Raw genomic sequence first — 18,323 nt, 5'->3', positions numbered from 1 at the left:
TGATGGAGAGCAAAGATGGAAGTAATGGCTATAAAAAATATCAAATCCTACAGACAAAAAATGTGCTAGAGATACCAGGAAATATTTCTGCCATCGAGATGGGTATGAAGTGTCACTAGCATTAGTAAAATAAAGTATTAAGATTTCCTCATTCTGTTATACATTTGCAGGGTTGGTTGACTCATATTTGGCCACCAAATGCATTTTTTTCAGGTTTGGATACATAAGACACCTTTCCATTTTAAGGGAAGCTTTGGGAATACAAAATTAGGAACAGAACATAATTAATTTAGCACTGTTAGAAATGTCTTGCATGATCTGTCAAACAAACAGTTTACAGGCGATAAACAGTGCAACTTGCAGCTGCTCTCCTTTTTAATAAGGTAGAACTTTTTGGTCAGTGCAGACTACACTACCTTATTAAAAGAATGCAGCTGTAATGGGATTCATTTAATGAAAACCAAAGTCTGACTATGCAGCTCTTCAGATGACAGAGCCTGGATGCCTCTACAGTAAGGTATTAAGCTGAAACAATACATGCAGTGAAGTGGACGTAACACAGGCTTTAAAGAACATGGTTTAGTTAGAACCTATCGCCAAGTTGCAGCAAAAAGTAAAATGTTAAAAGTATTTAAAAAAAATCACTGCCACAACCCACAGCTGACAGGGATTTTTTTTTCCTTTAACATTTTGAGAGCTCTATAAATCATGCATTGGGATGGACAAGGCATGCATCTTATAAAGGAATGCAAGTCTCAAACAGATGAGGCATGTACAATATTTAGGATGTTAAAAACTTTTTTTTTTCCCTTAAATTATATAAACAGATCTTTTCACTGTGTTTACTTCAGCCAACCAGTTTTCAGCTTTTAGATTGCAGCTGCATCCAAATATTCTGCTAAGTTGCAAAGAACAGGAAGATGAGGTGAGGGGAATTGCCAAAAATCATGAGAAGGGCTTGAATTGTCAGGTTAACAAGCGTGCAAATAGAACAGTCCCTGCAGACACTTCAGCCCTTTTACCACCCATCTCCTGACCATATGTTCTCATAGTACTGGAGATGGGAAAGAATCACAAAGTGCCATTTAGCCATTTTATTAACTTTGCGCTGATGCATCAACTGAGCCATGTGGTCTTCAAAATTGTTGAAGCTTTTAATACTTCAGATGCATCAAAAACTGGGTATGTCCTTTGAGAAGGTCTCAGGTTAATGCACACTAATTAAAAACAGAGGGATTAACTATTGTTTGGGGGGAAAAAAGGCTATCTTACTAAGTAGACAGGAGAATAAAATTGACTTGTCTTTTAAAAGGAGCTTTGTGACATCTTTCTTGGTCACTTGTCCTGGAACATAAAGAGAATTCAAGCCCTGTTCATGACAGGGAGCATTCCTTTATTGTACCTTCACTATCCGAACGACCTGATGGAAACACGCCCGTGGCAGACAAGTAAATCAGCAGTACACTGTTTGCAGGCAGCTCCTGAAATTCAAATAAAGAGAAGAACAGCAAAGAAATAAATGTATATGTTCACTTTAAAATTCAATCATCACATTGTCATTTAAGATGTGCTACTCCTGCTTCTGGCTTCCCTTCACTCTGTTCTTCCTATGTGTATATACCCCTCCCCACCACATACACCCCTTCAAATAGGTGAGTACACAGAGTACAAAAATGGAAACTGATGATACGTTCATGCTTTTTTTTTTCCCCACACAGACCTCTAGGCTGATATCAGAGGTTCAAGCAGCACTAAAATGCATCTGCTTCCACATAGACTCTCTCGCTATCTAACCAGATGAGGCTTTCCAAGATATGGAAACCAAAACCTGCCAAGATGCACGCAGACCCTAACTCCCAAACAATTCAGGATCCTAAAGGAAGTTCTTTGTTTCCAAATACCCCAGAGTCTGCAACATCTGCCTCTTCTCTCGACCCTTCTCAGCTGGACAACTAGCACAACACATCCAGTTTTCTGTATAGACCTGTAAAAGAAATCTATTTTCCACCTTTCTAATGGGCTGTCTGCATGAGGAAACAGATGATTTTAATTTCTGCTGAGCATGCAGGCACCCAAAATTCTAAGTAGTGAAGATTAACTTCCTTCACCTTGCCAGCTGTTTCTTTACAGTCGTTTCTTGAAACAAACGGAAACTTGTTTCATTATAGGATCCGTATTCTGTTTTCACTACTAAACCCTAAGTTGTTGACTTGTACAGGCATAAATAAGCATAATGAGCCCCACAACTTACTTTAATTAAAATAAACACAGCAACTGTATTAAGTCTACAAAGGTATACATTACTTACATGGAAGAGAGTAGTGGGTAACAAAATAAGACAGGGAGATAAAAATATGTCAGGTGCAGGAGAGATACAATTCAAAGGGGATACAGAACTGGAGACCCACCAGGTGTAAAGTCCTTAAGGACAACAGTTTCTTGACATACTTCCCTGATTTTGGATTGGGTTGGGCACCACACGAAGTAGAAGAATACTCTTAAGATTTTTCTGTTCTCCAGATCTCTTATTTCAAGTAATATTTCCTATCTAATATATATATATAGGAAATAGATAAACTTTATATAGGAAACATTTATTTTTATATATGTCTATATATATAAATATAAATGTCTGTATATATGCGTGTGTAGGTACACCCACACAAATAAAATTATTGGATAACATGAAATCATATGCGACTATTACATCGCGTTACTTAAGGCTTTCCATAGTACTGCCACGCACCACGCTTGACACTGGACAGCCACTAACAGGAGTTTCGCTTTGAAGATGGTTGGATGGTACAACAACTACTGGATAACAGCAAGCTGGGTTTCTATCTTACAATGAATTTTTTTCTTTCCCTTAACAGCAGTCAACAGACTTGCCTTTATTACACAAATTACACATATCTATAACATTACCATCCTCTCTGAAGATCATATTGAACATTTTAAGAAGGCCAAAAAGGCTTCACTATCTTGAAGTATAAAAGATTATCTCAACCACATTTTATTTAGTATCATATGTCATTCTGGATATTTTTCTATTACAAATAAATTCACCAATTTCACAAACCTTAAATGATGCTGCTAAAAATGTATATAGCTGGCTAAAAGTTGGTTTATAAAGTAGATATTTATGGGGGTTTTCCCGCCTGGCTGGTTTCTCCGTGGACTCCTGTTAAAAAAAACAACAAACAAAACACAAAAACCCCAACACAGTATATTACCAAAGCAGTTTCATAACCCTCTAAATTTCTATTTATTAGAACGTTCATCTTCAACATACTTCCCACACAAACGGTCTGCCCATGTTGCATTTCGACTACAAAGTAAAACAATATGCACGGTATTTGAACCAGAACTTTGTATTATCCCTCACTTAAATCGGTTACCTAAATCTTTCTTACTCTCTAAAGCATCACCCAAGGAAAGAGTGAAAATATTCACTCCTCATCTCAAATAAATGAAAATCTACATATTTCCTTTTGCCCCTAGATAAAATATTTTTTATGCCTTCTCTGAAGGGGATATTTAACTTTCAGATGACTTAGGAAGCTGATGAACTCATCTGGCTGCATGACTGCTAGAGTGAAAACAAAGCAAGGGCTAAATGTACAAGGATAAGGACAGGCATGGCACTCCTTCAGAAGTGCCTTGGCTAGACCAATGTAAACCTTCTGTGAAATGATGCCCAAATATTCATTGCTGCTATTTTTTTCACGATTGAAGGTTTGCTAAGGAGAAAAAAAAGAAAGCAGGGGGGAAGGACACTACTTGGATCAAGCTCCATAGGTTTGAGCTGCTCGTCATTGACTTCTTGTAAGAGTTACACCAGCTTTACTAACCTGCTCTGCACAGTGACCATACTGAAAGAGTACACCATTTGAAGCAAAACAAACAAAAAATCCCCAGTTAAGATCTGTTGCCAAATTTGTCACTGAAATGGAACTCACCTGCATTCCAGGTTTGTTCATTTGTGACGCTAAATTCATTGGTTCCCTTTCAAGTGCTTGTAGCATTCGGAACATATCAATTGTTAATTCACTGAACTTGACCTGCAAGAGAGTCAACAGTTTATTCTGCCAGATACAGATTAAACAGTGTTTCTTTGGAGGTATCCAGGTAAGAGATTCAACTGCATATGAGACAGACCATTTTCTGTCTCTCAGGGATCTGTCAGTGTCATCTTGGAATCTCTAAGGACCTGTGAATGACTTTTAGAAGAGCTCACAGAGGACAAAGTCTATTTACTACGGGTCCTCCAAGCCAGTTCACTGTAGTACAGACCCCTAATTTGCAAATTACTGACTTTTCTGGGGTGGTTACAAATCATGTGCTGAAACTGCTATGTACTATGAATTTAGACAAAAATCTGAAAAAGATACAGAAACTGTAGTTTAGATACAACTCCTTTTTTACCTGAAAAAAGAGCTCAGAGAGAAGTCATGAGTTCTGTACAGCTTCGCTATCATCATCATCTAAAAACCAAGATCTTGGTTTTTTGAAAACCTCTTCCTGTGCAACTGAAGTTGCAAAGAGCTGGAGTATGTCATGTGAAAGCCTAAGTCAAGCTTTTTCTAGACATAGCCCAGAGGCCTCTCATGTTTGAATGTTGTTAAAAACAATCCAGTATATGAAAATCAATTGTAGCTACTTAATTGACATGATGAATATAAGCATAAGAGGTTAGTACCACAGGTCTACTATCTACCATTTCATTTTTAGCTCTTATTTCTGAGAACCTCTTCTTCTTGCTGGCACTGCAAACATCACAATCGAAATATTTTAATGTTTGCCTCTACTGGAATCTCTGTTGTATAATCAGAAGGGATGTCACAGGGAAAAGGACTCTGAACTCCAAAGATACAAACCCAAGTCCCTGGAATTTCTTTTACCTGGTTGTTGCAGTTCCCAATAATCAGTGCATCTGCAAGAGCAAGCTGTCCCACTATCATTCCCTGCTCTAGCAACGGAGCTCCTGTTTCAGAAAGCCTGTTAGAGGTGATTACAATGGTGTTGTCGTCATTTAAAACCATGACAGGGTCTGCCTAAAAAAAAAAAAAGCAACCAGAATAAATCAGGAATTCAAGAAAACATACATATTTGCAGTCAGAGAGAAGTCCAAAGGTCTCATAACTTGCATTAAACATTTCATAACTGAGGCAGATTTTTAAAATTAATTTGCCATATATCTCTTTGTATATTTGTATGCAGGCTACAGAGTAATGCCTTACCACTTGGAAAAGCAACAGCTCTTAGGGACTGCAAGCAAATCCATAGTACAAGCACATAAAGGTACAGTAAACAGAAAAACATACTTCCTCAAGTGACACAAATTCTGCTTCAGCTTTTCTATACCTGAGGAACCAAGTGTCACCAACAACCTTATAAATTCATACAGAATAAACTAAACATTCCTACAATACAGAAGAACCCAGCACTATTTTAGTTCACCTTCCCTTCCTAGAAATAAATAGCAAAGGAGATGACCAAGTGATAACGCTGCCATCCATTCTGGCAATACTTAAATAAATACTCATGTTACGTAGTGACATCTTGTACGAAAGGGGGAAAGTAGAACATGGTCTCAACTTGGCAGAATAAAACAAATATTTTCCTTTTAACAAACTCTCGAAATTGGTCACATTACAACTATGCTAAGAGCCTCTCAGTGAACTGCCATGCTTACACCATATTTTCCATTATAGACTGCTTATGCATTGCCAGTGTAATACACCAGTACTCCAACAAAGTACACTTTGAAACACAATCAAAACATCAGCAAATTGGATTGGCTTCCACAACAACAGGACTGGAGTTAGCAGTCTCTCCAAAATATTGACCATGAGAACTGCTGTGCTTTCAATTCCACCATTCTCTGAACACCAAGAGCAAAACCAATACAGTGACCAAGTGTATCTCGGCTTCATGCTTCTATCTTCAATACGTTATACAACCAGGTCTGACTCTTCAGACACTTTCATGGCCATCACTGTGACACTACTGTGAATGCATTTCAGTGATTAAATTGGACAGGAATACAGTCCCTGCATGTACCATACAGAGGTGAACAAGTCAGAAAATTTTAAAGTAATTACTAAAAGGGACTGGTATTCTCACCTCAATAAACGCTGCCACTTCCTGAAGAACCAGGTTCCACTCCACCTGATCTTCAGTATTAAAACGATGAGTGTAGTCCTCGATTTCATCTGACAGCTCCTGATGTATAAAGTTCAGAGACAGACATAGTCACTTCTTAAACTGAGAGCTTAACACGCAGTCAGTAACTTTACAATTTGGTTAGCTGTGCTGGCCTTTAAGAATAATAAAAAAAAAAAACCAACCCAAAACCCATTACTTGAGAACATATGCAGCGCACTTATGACTAACATGCCAGCCAAAACGCGCTCTTTCAGGAGACAGAATGCCAACGTTACACTGAGTTTTGGCAATGCAAAGTGTCTTTTAAGTAGGTCCAAATGCAGAGAATATCTGAAGTTAAGTATAACCATCCCACTCACGTACAGCTATGTCACTGGTTATTACCATAAGCTACGGATACCAAGGACTCAAATTTCAGCTTACAAGTAACTTTAAATACATTGAGGAAGTGAATGGTATGGCTTTTTTAGCTGCTACTAAGCTAAGCTAGCAGTTCAAGTAAGCTTAGACACAAAGACAGTAATGCAACCTACACAAAACTGTCAATACCAGAAGCTGCTTGCAGCAAGGTTGTTAGAGAGGTTTGGGAAGCATATGCTGTCAGGAGAAGCATATTGTTCCTTTGTTGTATCCTATCGAGGCTGCAGCTATTGGAATATTTTACTTGGTGTTCAAACAATGCTATCAAATCATTTGAGTTTAAAGTGTCATTATTAAATGTTTGATTCACAGAAGATATTCACTATGCTGGATGTCAGCTATACTAGAAAAGCAATGATCAACATTGGCCTGTACTCTACCTGTTGTACCTACAGCCTTGTGTTTATAGGCGTTCAGTGCTTTACTCCCACAGCAGAGGCATATGCACATCCAGCCTCTCCAATTGCACAGTAATACCTACATCATTTAGCAAGGTTTAATTTTGATGGGTCTTTGGAAGGTGCAAAATGTATTTAGGATGTGTTCTAGACACAGGACAGAGCGATAGCAGTTTGGAAGGGAAGACAAATAAGCTCAACATCAAGCTAGGAGACACTGGCTTTTCAAGCAACAAAGTGTCATGAAGACTGACTTGCTGGGGGAGATTCCACCAATGTCTTAAATCCACTAAAGGAATGAAGATGTACTCAGACGATCCCCACACTTTCACATGAATAACATGCATCTTACAATTTATTCCTAAGTAATAATATGAATTTGTAAAGTTTTTTTCTAGCCAAATGTTCACATCATACTGAATCTTTCCATAGCTCCAGCCATGTTATTCCTTCCGTGACATCCAACAGTACAATCAATTAAATGAGAGAAAAAAAATGAAAAGCTACGCTGCAGCAGCAGCAGCAAACATCATAGATCTAATGAGTGATATTTCAACTGAAATAGACTCTATTATGGATTCCTTAAATCAGGAGAAAAGTCCTGAATAACCAGCAACCTCCCACCCCTTAGCACCTTTATCTTCATTTTGACATACCTTTACAAGGTCCTTTACAACATCCATTTTGTTGAGCAAGAGACAAACCACTATAAACCTTGCATAATAACGCAGCTTCTTAACCACTAATTCAGGCCTAAACACAACAACAAAAACACCACAGCCAAATTTGAGATTAAAATAGAACATAGGTAGGCAACAGGGGTAAGGGGGAGGAGGAGTTTAAGACTAGAGCAAGGCTGAACACTCTGCAGACGAAGAATTCTAACTGAATTCATGTGGAGATCAATAGCTACCTGGCTGCTTACAGGTTTATTTAAAATTGAGTACAAGGACATAAAATATACATCAAGAAAGCCACAGCCTTCTGCTTCCCTGGTCTCCTTACATAAGAATAGGCATGGAAGTCAAATATAATAGCTGGATCTTCAAACCTTTTGCCAGTTCCCAGGCAATATCTGACCCCACTGCATCACTTGATAATCACAGCTGGCTCAGAGTCCACCCACCTGGGTCAACTTAGAGATCTGCAAGTCAGCATAGCCCATAATTACTCATCCATGTCTAAAGTCTTCTGACAGCATCTAGAAACTTGCTTAGTCAATCCTACTTTGTCTGAAACAGGTTTCTAATCATGGCAGAAGGATTAAAAAGAAACTTCCTCCAACAACACTGATTTTATCCCAGGTATGCTCCTACCGTTTATAGTTATTTGCTGCTTTCATACACCGTTCTAGTCTTGAAAAAACAAGGACATTCATTCAGACATACCTGTCTTCTTTGTTGACTTGGGAGTAGTATGACCTTTGTCTAATTGCTGAATAGAAGGAGAAAGCTTCATTGAGATAGCTGGTTTCTGAAGTGCGCAAGCTGCAGAGGAAGAACCAGATTAGCTCACTGCTTCAGATGGAAATCCATGCCAAACCCTCCCTTCCTGCCCCCTCAACCATCTTGTGCATCAATGGCAAAACTCCCTCCTCAAGTAATATCATATGAAAGCCAGACTCTCATTCTTTGTCCCTGCTGGGAAGACAGATTTCAGAGCTTGGATTCCATTTCAGATAACAATCAAATCTGCCCATCTTGTACCCACATGTACAGGTGACAGGTTAATTGAAAAGTTTAAAGGAACATGAAGCTCCCAAACTTGTAAATCACACGTTTGCACAACAGTCAAACGCAGCACGCATGGAAGACTTAGAGACACTTTAGAGGTAGGAGGTAAGTCCTTAGGCAGTATCACCGTGACTAGCAATACGGTATTGGGCTCAGGGGTGCCTTTCTCTGCAGCACCCCCACACAGTCCCAAGGGCCTTCTCATTCAGAAACAGGCATCATGACTCAACTGATACACTCATTTCTCCTGACTGAGTGTCCAGATGTTTGGCGTGGAGCTGCATTCCCCTACTGAATCCTTTTCTGTGCTTACTTACTAATAATGGTAATAGAGCTGCCCAATCTTGGAAGCAATTTCCCCAATTTGCCACCGCTTCAACCCATACCGATTGTCCAATACTTGTCTATTTCGCAAGAGAGAAAAGAAAGATTAAAAGGCATTCCAGAATTTCTCAGAACATCACACCAGACAAGACAAGGAGCCACGGTAGGGCCAAATTCAGCTTTCCTTACTGGTGTGGCATTTCCAGTAGCAGTCCCTCACAGAGTCAACAGCACTGCATACGCACACCAGAACAAGGACCATTTATCTTGCATAAACTTGTGAGAGCTAGACATAAGTATGTTGCACAAAATAACACACAACAAAAAGTCACAACTTCCCAGGAGAACACTCAGACTATGCCATCAACATTAAGGTGTGAAAGCTCAGAGCCCACGCTGCAGCAAGGCGCTTCACACCATTCCAGATGGGTTCTGCACTGCAGAAGCCATTGTGCCAGCTTCTCCTTGGTAATACATTAAAGCAACGTGCATTCAAGTAGAGCAAAAGGTTTTGTTAAAAAAGTCACACTGAAAACTCTGCAATATTTTAATTCATTAGACTGTGAGCACTACAGGAAGTGACTATTCCCTTCCTTCACGCTTGAATAACGCAGTGAAATCTCAATCTTAACTGGGGCCCCTAGGCATACCAGAGATTAAAGTTGCACTTAAATCCACAGCACACGTCTGCCTACAACATTCCCTTACCGATGTTGCTGTTGAAATTTCCAGAGTTTGGTGTAAACGTCAAATGTTCGCCCAAAATAGGATTGCCACTGCTTTTGCCCATACTGAGGTAAATCCCTGCAACAGACAAGTGATAAATGAAGAGTTAAGAAATAGGTTCCAGCCAGCCCAATGTGACAGCAGCACATGTGTGTCAATCTCTGAACAGCTTTGTTCAGAACTGACTTGAAATGCTTTATAACTCTGCCTGCACCCAGAACTACAAGAACCATGATTCTCATAGTTTCTCAAAACCTGTTGCTATTGGAATCTGCAAGGAAATCCTGTTTAGTTTGTAGGAAGTACATCTATGAATATCTGACCACAGTATCCTAAAAACATGCCACAAGCATATTCATTTAACATATCTACAAGAAAAGACTGCATATGCATATGTATATGAGAAAGAAGCATGTACTGGGGGGGGAGGAAGAAATCCTCCAGTGCTGTGTCCTAATTATTCTTCCTACTTTTGAACGAATTCTCTAGGCACTTTCCAAATGCAACAGGATTGAAGTTATCAGTGTTATTAAAGGTCCCATTGCATATCGCAAATCTTCCGAGTGATTCCCTATCCTTAATCACTGTTGGGGGATACAGGGACACAGCGAACCAGTGTCTCAAACTGCCTGAGCTCTGCAGGTTCCTTACAAAAAGGGATGATACTATAAGATCAAGCTGAAGGTGTGCAGCTTAACCATAAATTTTTGAAGTAAAACTTTTCCTACTAAGACAATAACTCAACCTTCAAATGCAAGACCTGTAATTCAATCACTTGTCCAAAGAACAGTAGAATTATTCTAGTTATTCTAGTGTCTATTGCCACTCAATATCCACAATCCTTAATGTCCTAGCCAAGAGTGCTTGTCCAGCTGTTGGTCAGACGCACAAACGTATGCAAAAACATTGGTATTTATGGACAAATATGGTCCACAGGGCAAAAAGCAATCCATGTTCTCTAACCCCTATAAACATGCCCTTATCAAGGTTCCTCAATTTTAACAGGTTCTCAACAGCATCAAAACAGGCCTACAAATAATCACTCCAAATAGGAAATGACCATGTTCCTACATGCATTTTTCAACAAGTGATCGAAAACATCTTACCATCTTGCTAAAAGAGAAGTAATTTTATGGTTATATGCACAGAAAGCAAAATTGGACTCTTAAAATATCACAGTAAAACAAACCAACCTACCCAAGAACAAGCAGAATAATCTGATGGAAATTAGTTCATTTAGATTGATAATATGTCTTGCTACTCATCAAGGAAATAATCTTTTTTAAATGCATGAGATTGTTCACTGTTTCAGAAACAGACCCTTTAACATCATACATAAATCAGCTGTCCAAATCAAATGTCACTAGGTCAAGCAAGCATATGGATGCTCACCACTAACATTCACTGGGTCAGGTTACATCATCACCGCAACATTTGTCACCCTCTAACTCATAGGTAGTGATACGTCAGAACCTGAGACCTTCTGTGTGCTTCATCAGTCTCCAGTGCTACGAGGCTAGTCAATCCAGTGCAGTTCTGCTTTCACGCCTCCACTCATTTTGCGTGCTGTGATGTATTTCCCTCCACCTCCACCCCACAACTATGATGCAGTCCTAAGGATTTTAACTTCAAAGGTTTGTGCTCTCAATCCTAACAGAAGGCCGTCACCTGGGACTTACTTGAATCTTGGAACAAATGCAACAGAGAAGACCAAAAACCCTTAGTCTCACTGAGCACATGTTGCCTACAAACCTATACTGAAGCTGATTCAAAGGAGGTATACAACTCTCTGTGGAAGTGGAACAGCTTTTTCAAGATGGCACAATCTTCCATTTGATTCAAGAGTGATTTCTCCATTTGATTCAAGAGTGATTTCTCCAGGGAATGCTTTCTCCAGTCACTGTGCTGGTCAACATATCATCCAACACCTCAGTCTTCAGCAGACAGGCACAGAAAAGCAGCATGTTCCACTTCCAAGCCTGGGAGGTCGAGACTGAGGGAAACACCGCCTTTTGGAAACCATGCCGTGTCCTCTGGAGGAGCAAGACAAGCAAAGCGGCATGCTATGATTTCCAGAGCAGTGTACTGGCGCCTTTCCACTAACTGCAATTGCTTTAACAGCACCCTAGGTAGAAAAGGAAATTACTATTCCTTTGCTCATCAGCTAACTGTATTTCCCACACAGCTTGAAGGGACCTAGGTTAGTTACTACATGTAAAATGAATCTGTTACTGGTTACAACTCTTACCAGCCTGGAAAACCATTCCTGTACTTGCTGCTGCTATTCTATGAAGATGCTGAGGAATCCGGGCAAGAGTTTACAAAAAAAAAAAAAAAAAAAAAAAAATTAAAAAAAATTCCCCTCGAAGTTGCAATTGGCTGCTCAACATCTTGGAGCATACTTTTCAGGGCACCAACATCTTCATCCAAAGATAGCTTAATACAAACACATACAAATTTAAAGCATTTACTGCAACCAGTGATTCACCATTTTTATTGTTGTAATAGATGTAAACATTTTAGCTACACAAAAGAAGTTAAACTGTCCAAATACATGCCTAAGCTATACTGCAGGCTTTGATATAGCAAGAGGTAGTTCAATTTAATTAGCACATCCACAAAATTCAATGTTTGAAAGAAGTGAATACAAATACAAAATAACACTAAAATTGATTAGTAAAAATAAAAACAGAAAAGTTCCCTGGCACTAACTTAAAGAATGACTGAATTAGCAAGTTGACTCAAAGAACCCTACCAGCAGTAAATATGGCTTTCTAGGCCAAGTTGCTTAGGACATTCAAGCAAGGAAACAAGAATATATATCCTCCTTCTCTCAAACACCAAGAAGTAGGTGCGTGCACAAATTAAGAAATAAGCAGGTAACTATTTGCTGATCATGCTTATGCATATATCCCTCATCAGTAAATTAATACGCTCTTTATACCTCACCTGTCATCTTCCCTTGCGCACCTGTCACCCCCTCAATTCTCTGTACGAGCCTAAGCATTCTTATAAAACCTAGTTCACTGTGCTGCATTAGTTCTGAATATGTGAAAATTAGTGGCATTTTAAAAAGCCTCTGTTAGCGCAGTGTACACATGTTTGGCCACTGCTGTCCACAGTCACTGCTGGGTGTCCACATGCGTATTTCTCAAGCGGTATGCTCGTCTAATTGCAGCTGGCATAGCTGCACATTACCATGCAATTCCTCGGCTCCCCAGGGAACAGGAAAGATCTCCATGGAAACAGACAGTAGCACTTGTTCTTTTGATAGTATTCTGACATGGCTGTAATAAAACTTCATTTATGACAATGCATTATGGTGCTTTCACCACAGATTTTTGCAGACAAAAGCTGCCATTGCTGCCATCCGTTTACTGCTTCATGTTCTGAACATCATGCATGTTGCTCCCATGCATCAAGAAATTTTGCTGGGAGAAAATGGATGCATAAGCAAAAGAGGACATTTAGTGCAGTTTTTTTAATCGGACCAGAGGATCTGCATTATTTGGTGAGAAATAGCCCAAAAGAATACTACAGTAATGACTCGGTTGATCGCAGAGTGGATTATTAATACAGCTCCTCCCACTGAAGGAGACAGGGAATATATGATCCAGAAGCAATGACACACCCAAAATGAGAGCAGAAGACCTATGTTCTACCAAGACATTTTGCTACTTCCAGATCTACAGAAGGACACTAGAGCAATATGGAGAGAAAAAGGCAACAGCCTCATCTCCCTCCAGGGTCTGCCTGGCCGAGGATGCTGGGCACAGACCAGGCAGCGGTAGGGGTACTCACTCATGCTGCTACTGATCACAATCAGCTTAACAGGAAGGAAGAAGCAGCAGCAAGAAGGAATCCAGACACAGAGGAGGGAACGGAGATGCTTTGATTTAGGACAGTTCTATTCAGAGAACAGTTACACACTTCATTACAATAGCTTCCAACAAGTGGAAACTGTTTCCAATTTCTTGGCTTTTAAAACATTCCAAATGGGACATGAAGACGCAAACTCAGATGTTCTAAAAGGACGGGTTTCTCACACTGGGCACAGAAGACTGGTTCCCTTGCCACACAAGAGAGGCTGGTGGATAAATTCCATAGACAGTCCAGAATTTTATCTAACTCTTGCTGTACAGTCTCAGCAAAGACCAGCACTGTGCATTTTCTGTCAGTAGTTCACTTCAGCCATGCTGTTTAGAAGCCAGATAATACTGGTTTAAAACCAATTAAAGGTGCTGAGGTTTGTCTGGCTGGCACCACATGGAAGTTGTCACACAGGGACAACTTCCAGAGACACGAGGATGTTGAGAAAGTCCCAGAGACTCAGCAGTACACTTCAAAAAGGAAGGTTACAATAACTGTAAGTTTAACATTCAGAGCTTTAAATACATTCACAGTTTTGACAGGAGATAAAAAAGACAATTTCCTTTTATGTTCATAGGCTTGCCGTAATTACAGGCTCCTATTCCCAGAACCTAAGCAGTGGTGGGATAACAGCATTGTGGCGTAGCTTCCTCACTGCCTCTAATAACCCACAAAGACAGTGAGCACACCAGTAGCACTCACAGTAACTTGCTTCACAGATGCAGTCGTGTGAGAAGCCAGTCCCTTCCCAGAACCAGACAGGCTACAGCCTGCAGCATTACCTGAAGCTAACAGGGTCCTGTTGTTTCTAAAGCAGCAGCAGCAGCAGCAGCATGGAACAAAACTAAGAGGTTCAACTTGCATCTTACCAGAAGTCTACAAAATAAATGATTAAACGCTATCACCTCTTTCCATGAAAGGATGTCAGTCATGGTTCTTGCAGCCTGCACAATGAGCAACAAGACCTTAAAATCCAGGAAAGCATAACGTATGTGGAAAGTCTTTTTATTTCTTAAAGTCTCAAGCTTCTCTGTGATACTGAACACATTTAAGCATTTTTTTAACATTAAAAGGAAAATAATAACTGGTGACAGTACACCATGAAAAACTGCTTCCTAACACGCTCCCTCTTTCCAGCCTTTTTCCAAGAAAAAAGCAAGTGGGAGTGGGGAAAGGAGAGAAGATAGCAATTGGAACATACTTCAGTAACAGTTGTTTCTAACTTATAGCTCAGGGTGTTCAAAACGGGAGTACAGCCCCTCTAAGATATTCTAGCAGGCGTGGCCACAAAAGGATGGTATCACTGGTAGTGTGAGAATGAAGTATATACTTTGGAGCAGCAACCTTGGCAGATCATCATATGTTTTCCTCAAATGCTGTATTTGGCATCTGTATTGGGAAGAGAGGAAGGAAATGCTACTGAAACAAAGACGTGGCAGGCTGAGCCCTTGCATTTTTGGCAGCAGGAACAGCTAAGCAGCTGCCAACACAGCTATAGGCTCAGTTCCCTGTAGCTGAAGTGCCCAGAGGAGGTTTCAGGAAGGAAATCATTGCTCTTCTCTCCCTCCCCCATCACTTCTTTTCCATGAAACATGGTAGGGACAAGAGAATGGCATAAAACATAGCAGCAAAGGCCACCATCATCTTCAAAACAGAGGAAGGCAGCGATGCTTCAAATGCATTTATTATGCTACAGGGAAAAGCAAGCAACTGGACTAAGAATTAGGATACTTGCCAAGTCATTTCCAGGTGAACTACCCAGGAGAGAACAAGCACTAACAGAAGAAATACCTGAAAATTATAATGCTGCTTTGTCCAGTCATTATGCCCATAGGAATCACAGGGCTTATAGTTGAAATGGTGGTCAAGTTCAGTGCAAGAAGCAACTACATTAATTCTGTCAAGTTACAGTAACGACAGAGGCAGGCTCCTGTTCCAGTATGTTCCGACTTTTCACACAGCAGAGCCAGCTGCTGAAGCCCATCTCTCTATTTTTATTGCCCAAATTTCACCCAAAGGTGTTTTACATTTTCTTTTCCTCTAGCTGGCTAAGAAGGTTTCTTTTTGGCAAAGTACCATGGATACACATAGAAACTACATCTCTCATCTGGAAATTTGATACAAGTACTAACTCCCTCCATGCCCAAGGGAAAAGACAGACTGGCTGTAGGTGCTCTGGCACATCTGCAATCTGAACTTGAGCATCATGCATCCAGACATGAGCCGTATTAATTTGTACTCTTCAGTGACTCAGGCCAAAGTTTCAAGCAAGCTATGTCAGAAAGCCAGTGTAATGGCACAGAGGGTACTGGAAATCCTGGCCTCAAAATCTCCATCCTTTTGCTTTAGACCCTGTTTCGTGGGGTGTCGAATGCAATCACCAAGAACTCCTTGTCTCTACTGCCCATTTACCATCCAGATTTTGGAGCAAAAACTGTTTGTTCTGGATTTGGTAATCAACTTTTAAAGCACATGAAAGGATTATCAATAGCGGGGGGAGAAGGAATTAAAAACATCTTTGCTAACCATCTGTGTTTGAATAACAGCAAGCTATATGGGCCCAAACATACAGTATTACTCAGAGACCAGTAAGAGGCTGAACTGCCAACAAGATATGAGGTAAAACCCATGTTGCTTAAGAGACTCTATAGCAAAGCTTAGAAATAAACCAGCTCTTGAATACGTAATCAGCATATATTGACATAAACAGGATGCCTATATCACTGTCCAAATGCAAACTATTTTCCTTGAACTCCCCTTACTCTTATTGCCCTTCTTACTGGTGCCAACAAAACAGCTAGACTTTCTAGATGTTATTGCAGATGTTTTGTAGATAAATGCAGATTTTACCTTTCTCCAGAGTTCAGATTAAACGTTTGTTCCACCAGACACATACAGGCTATGGTTTGGATGTTTCTGTTTATCGCTTCCTAAATTCCTCCCCCCCAAAATATTCCCCCCTGCCCTAGGTCCAATCCTTCTCATCCCTTTTTTTTTTGGTACGGAGACTGTGGGGTTTTGTACTTGCTGCTGTTGACTGTACACAGCCCCACTTAGTCTTTAATTGTGTACTTCATACACAACATTTCAGTACAAATTCTATCAATTTCATGGAATTTCCAACCTCTAGTTTACTGTTAACTGACATGACCAAGACATTCAGCTTTCTCACATTTCCTTCCCTACTGTCTCAGAAGAAATGCATGAACCTCTGCTACAGACACTCTGACATACATGGTGCAAAACTACCCATACATAGGTGCACATTATTCTCTCCTAAACAAACTTGTTGGGTTTGAATTCAAAATGTTCATTGTACAACTGACTTCAGCATCACTCACATACTAAAGTGCATGTTCCGATGCTTTTCTGAAGGAATACTGTCAAAAACACACTAACCTTAAGCCATTGAATAGCTGTTTGGATTTATCCAGTAAGTAGCAAAAGTCTGTCACTGTTTTCCTCTCTGCTTGAGGAATATCATCTTCAGCTCCTCCTGATGACATGATTTCTTTTAGGGCAAACTCAGTCCTATGAAGAAGAAAATAGCCATATTACTCAAAAATGAGGGCTACCATGAACTCATCCAGATTAGATGCATGTACAGTTCCATAGGGACAGCAACGAAGAGCATGCAATTCTCCCACAGGTTACTCAGGACTCATTAAAAATAACAGCTGAGAATCAAAGCATGGGACTAATTATTGCACGATGCACTAGTTAACAGAGCAAAATTAAAAATAAAAGTGGTACAAGAGTCATAAAATAAAATAATTGAGAACTGTATTCACAAACACAAAACTGCCAACAAAAGGACTGTAACACAAACAGTACTTGGGTTTCATACTTGGACACAGAAATCCTCTCTAAATGTGCCTTTCTGCAGAGGTGTTTATCCTGCAGCTGTATTTAGACAGACTAGCCTCAGCTCTGCTTACATTTCATTTTCTTCTGTAACTCTTGAAAACTGTAGCTTCCTAGTTGCTATTGCTAAAACATAGCAATTTCAGGCAGAATGCTAAAAAATACCCTGCTTTCTCATGACTGTTTAATTCCATGGCTGCACTGCCCACAATTATACCTGCAGATCTATTTTTACTGATATGAAAAATATGTCATACAGTAATTACCTGAACAAAAAACTAAGATATAACGTAGATAATCCTAGTATTGAGTAACTAAAGGAATATGAAAGCCCATAAAGGCAGAATGTTTTTTAAAATCTTACTTGAAACATAGATATAAAATTATCCTTTTGATCATCCAAAGGTGAGCTACAGATTTCTCAGCAGCAGCAACAAAAGATGCTCCTCTGAAAATGGCTGCCAGGTCTTTGCCTCTTCTGTGCTCTCTACGAATTTTAGTGCAAGATAAACACACCTCTAACTGGGCAAATGCGGAGCTTTTACTTTCAGCAACTTCTCTAGGTTCTGGTAAGCACTTTTGTTAAGCAACAAGTTTCCATTCGTGCAGAAGCTCTATTTGGATGCTATTTGCATAATTAACTACCTGCAAGTCCCAATTCAAGCCAGGAAACGGCAAAGTTAACTCCTTGTGGTCACTGGAAGCTACCCAGAAGCATCTTTCATTGATTGTCCGGAAAAACTTTCACAATAACCAATTAGAAATACTTCCCTGTATAAACATCCCATGCCTACCAAATGCAGAAGAAATTGGCAGTTCC

The 18,323-nt window shown here is 39.9% G+C and overlaps 1 protein-coding gene across 17 annotated transcripts in view; it reads right to left on the bottom strand.

Annotated features, from left to right (window-relative positions):
* The window catches only part of SCAI (suppressor of cancer cell invasion), a 45,545-nt gene that overhangs the window by 12,230 nt on the left and 14,992 nt on the right, over window positions 1-18,323 (bottom strand). For all 17 annotated transcript variants that reach the window (XR_012838521.1, XM_075772855.1, XM_075772869.1 and 14 more), the window contains 10 exons: window positions 17,039-17,170; window positions 9,752-9,847; window positions 9,037-9,123; window positions 8,375-8,473; window positions 7,643-7,739; window positions 6,127-6,225; window positions 4,902-5,054; window positions 3,960-4,061; window positions 3,080-3,181; window positions 1,403-1,481 (listed from right to left, as the gene is read on the bottom strand). Coding sequence is in view for 16 of the 17 variants with exons in the window: in XM_075772855.1 (XP_075628970.1) it covers window positions 1,403-1,481; window positions 3,080-3,181; window positions 3,960-4,061; window positions 4,902-5,054; window positions 6,127-6,225; window positions 7,643-7,739; window positions 8,375-8,473; window positions 9,037-9,123; window positions 9,752-9,847; window positions 17,039-17,170 (1,046 nt within the window). In the remaining variant the exon portion in view is untranslated. The remainder of the gene's footprint in view (window positions 1-1,402; window positions 1,482-3,079; window positions 3,182-3,959; window positions 4,062-4,901; window positions 5,055-6,126; window positions 6,226-7,642; window positions 7,740-8,374; window positions 8,474-9,036; window positions 9,124-9,751; window positions 9,848-17,038; window positions 17,171-18,323) is intronic.

The sequence above is a fragment of the Balearica regulorum genome, chromosome 20 (genome assembly GCF_011004875.1).
Source record: "Balearica regulorum gibbericeps isolate bBalReg1 chromosome 20, bBalReg1.pri, whole genome shotgun sequence".
Classification (NCBI taxonomy): domain Eukaryota; kingdom Metazoa; phylum Chordata; class Aves; order Gruiformes; family Gruidae; genus Balearica; species Balearica regulorum.
Note: the sequence above shows the minus strand (reverse complement) of the source record. Positions and strands in the feature narration are given on the sequence as shown.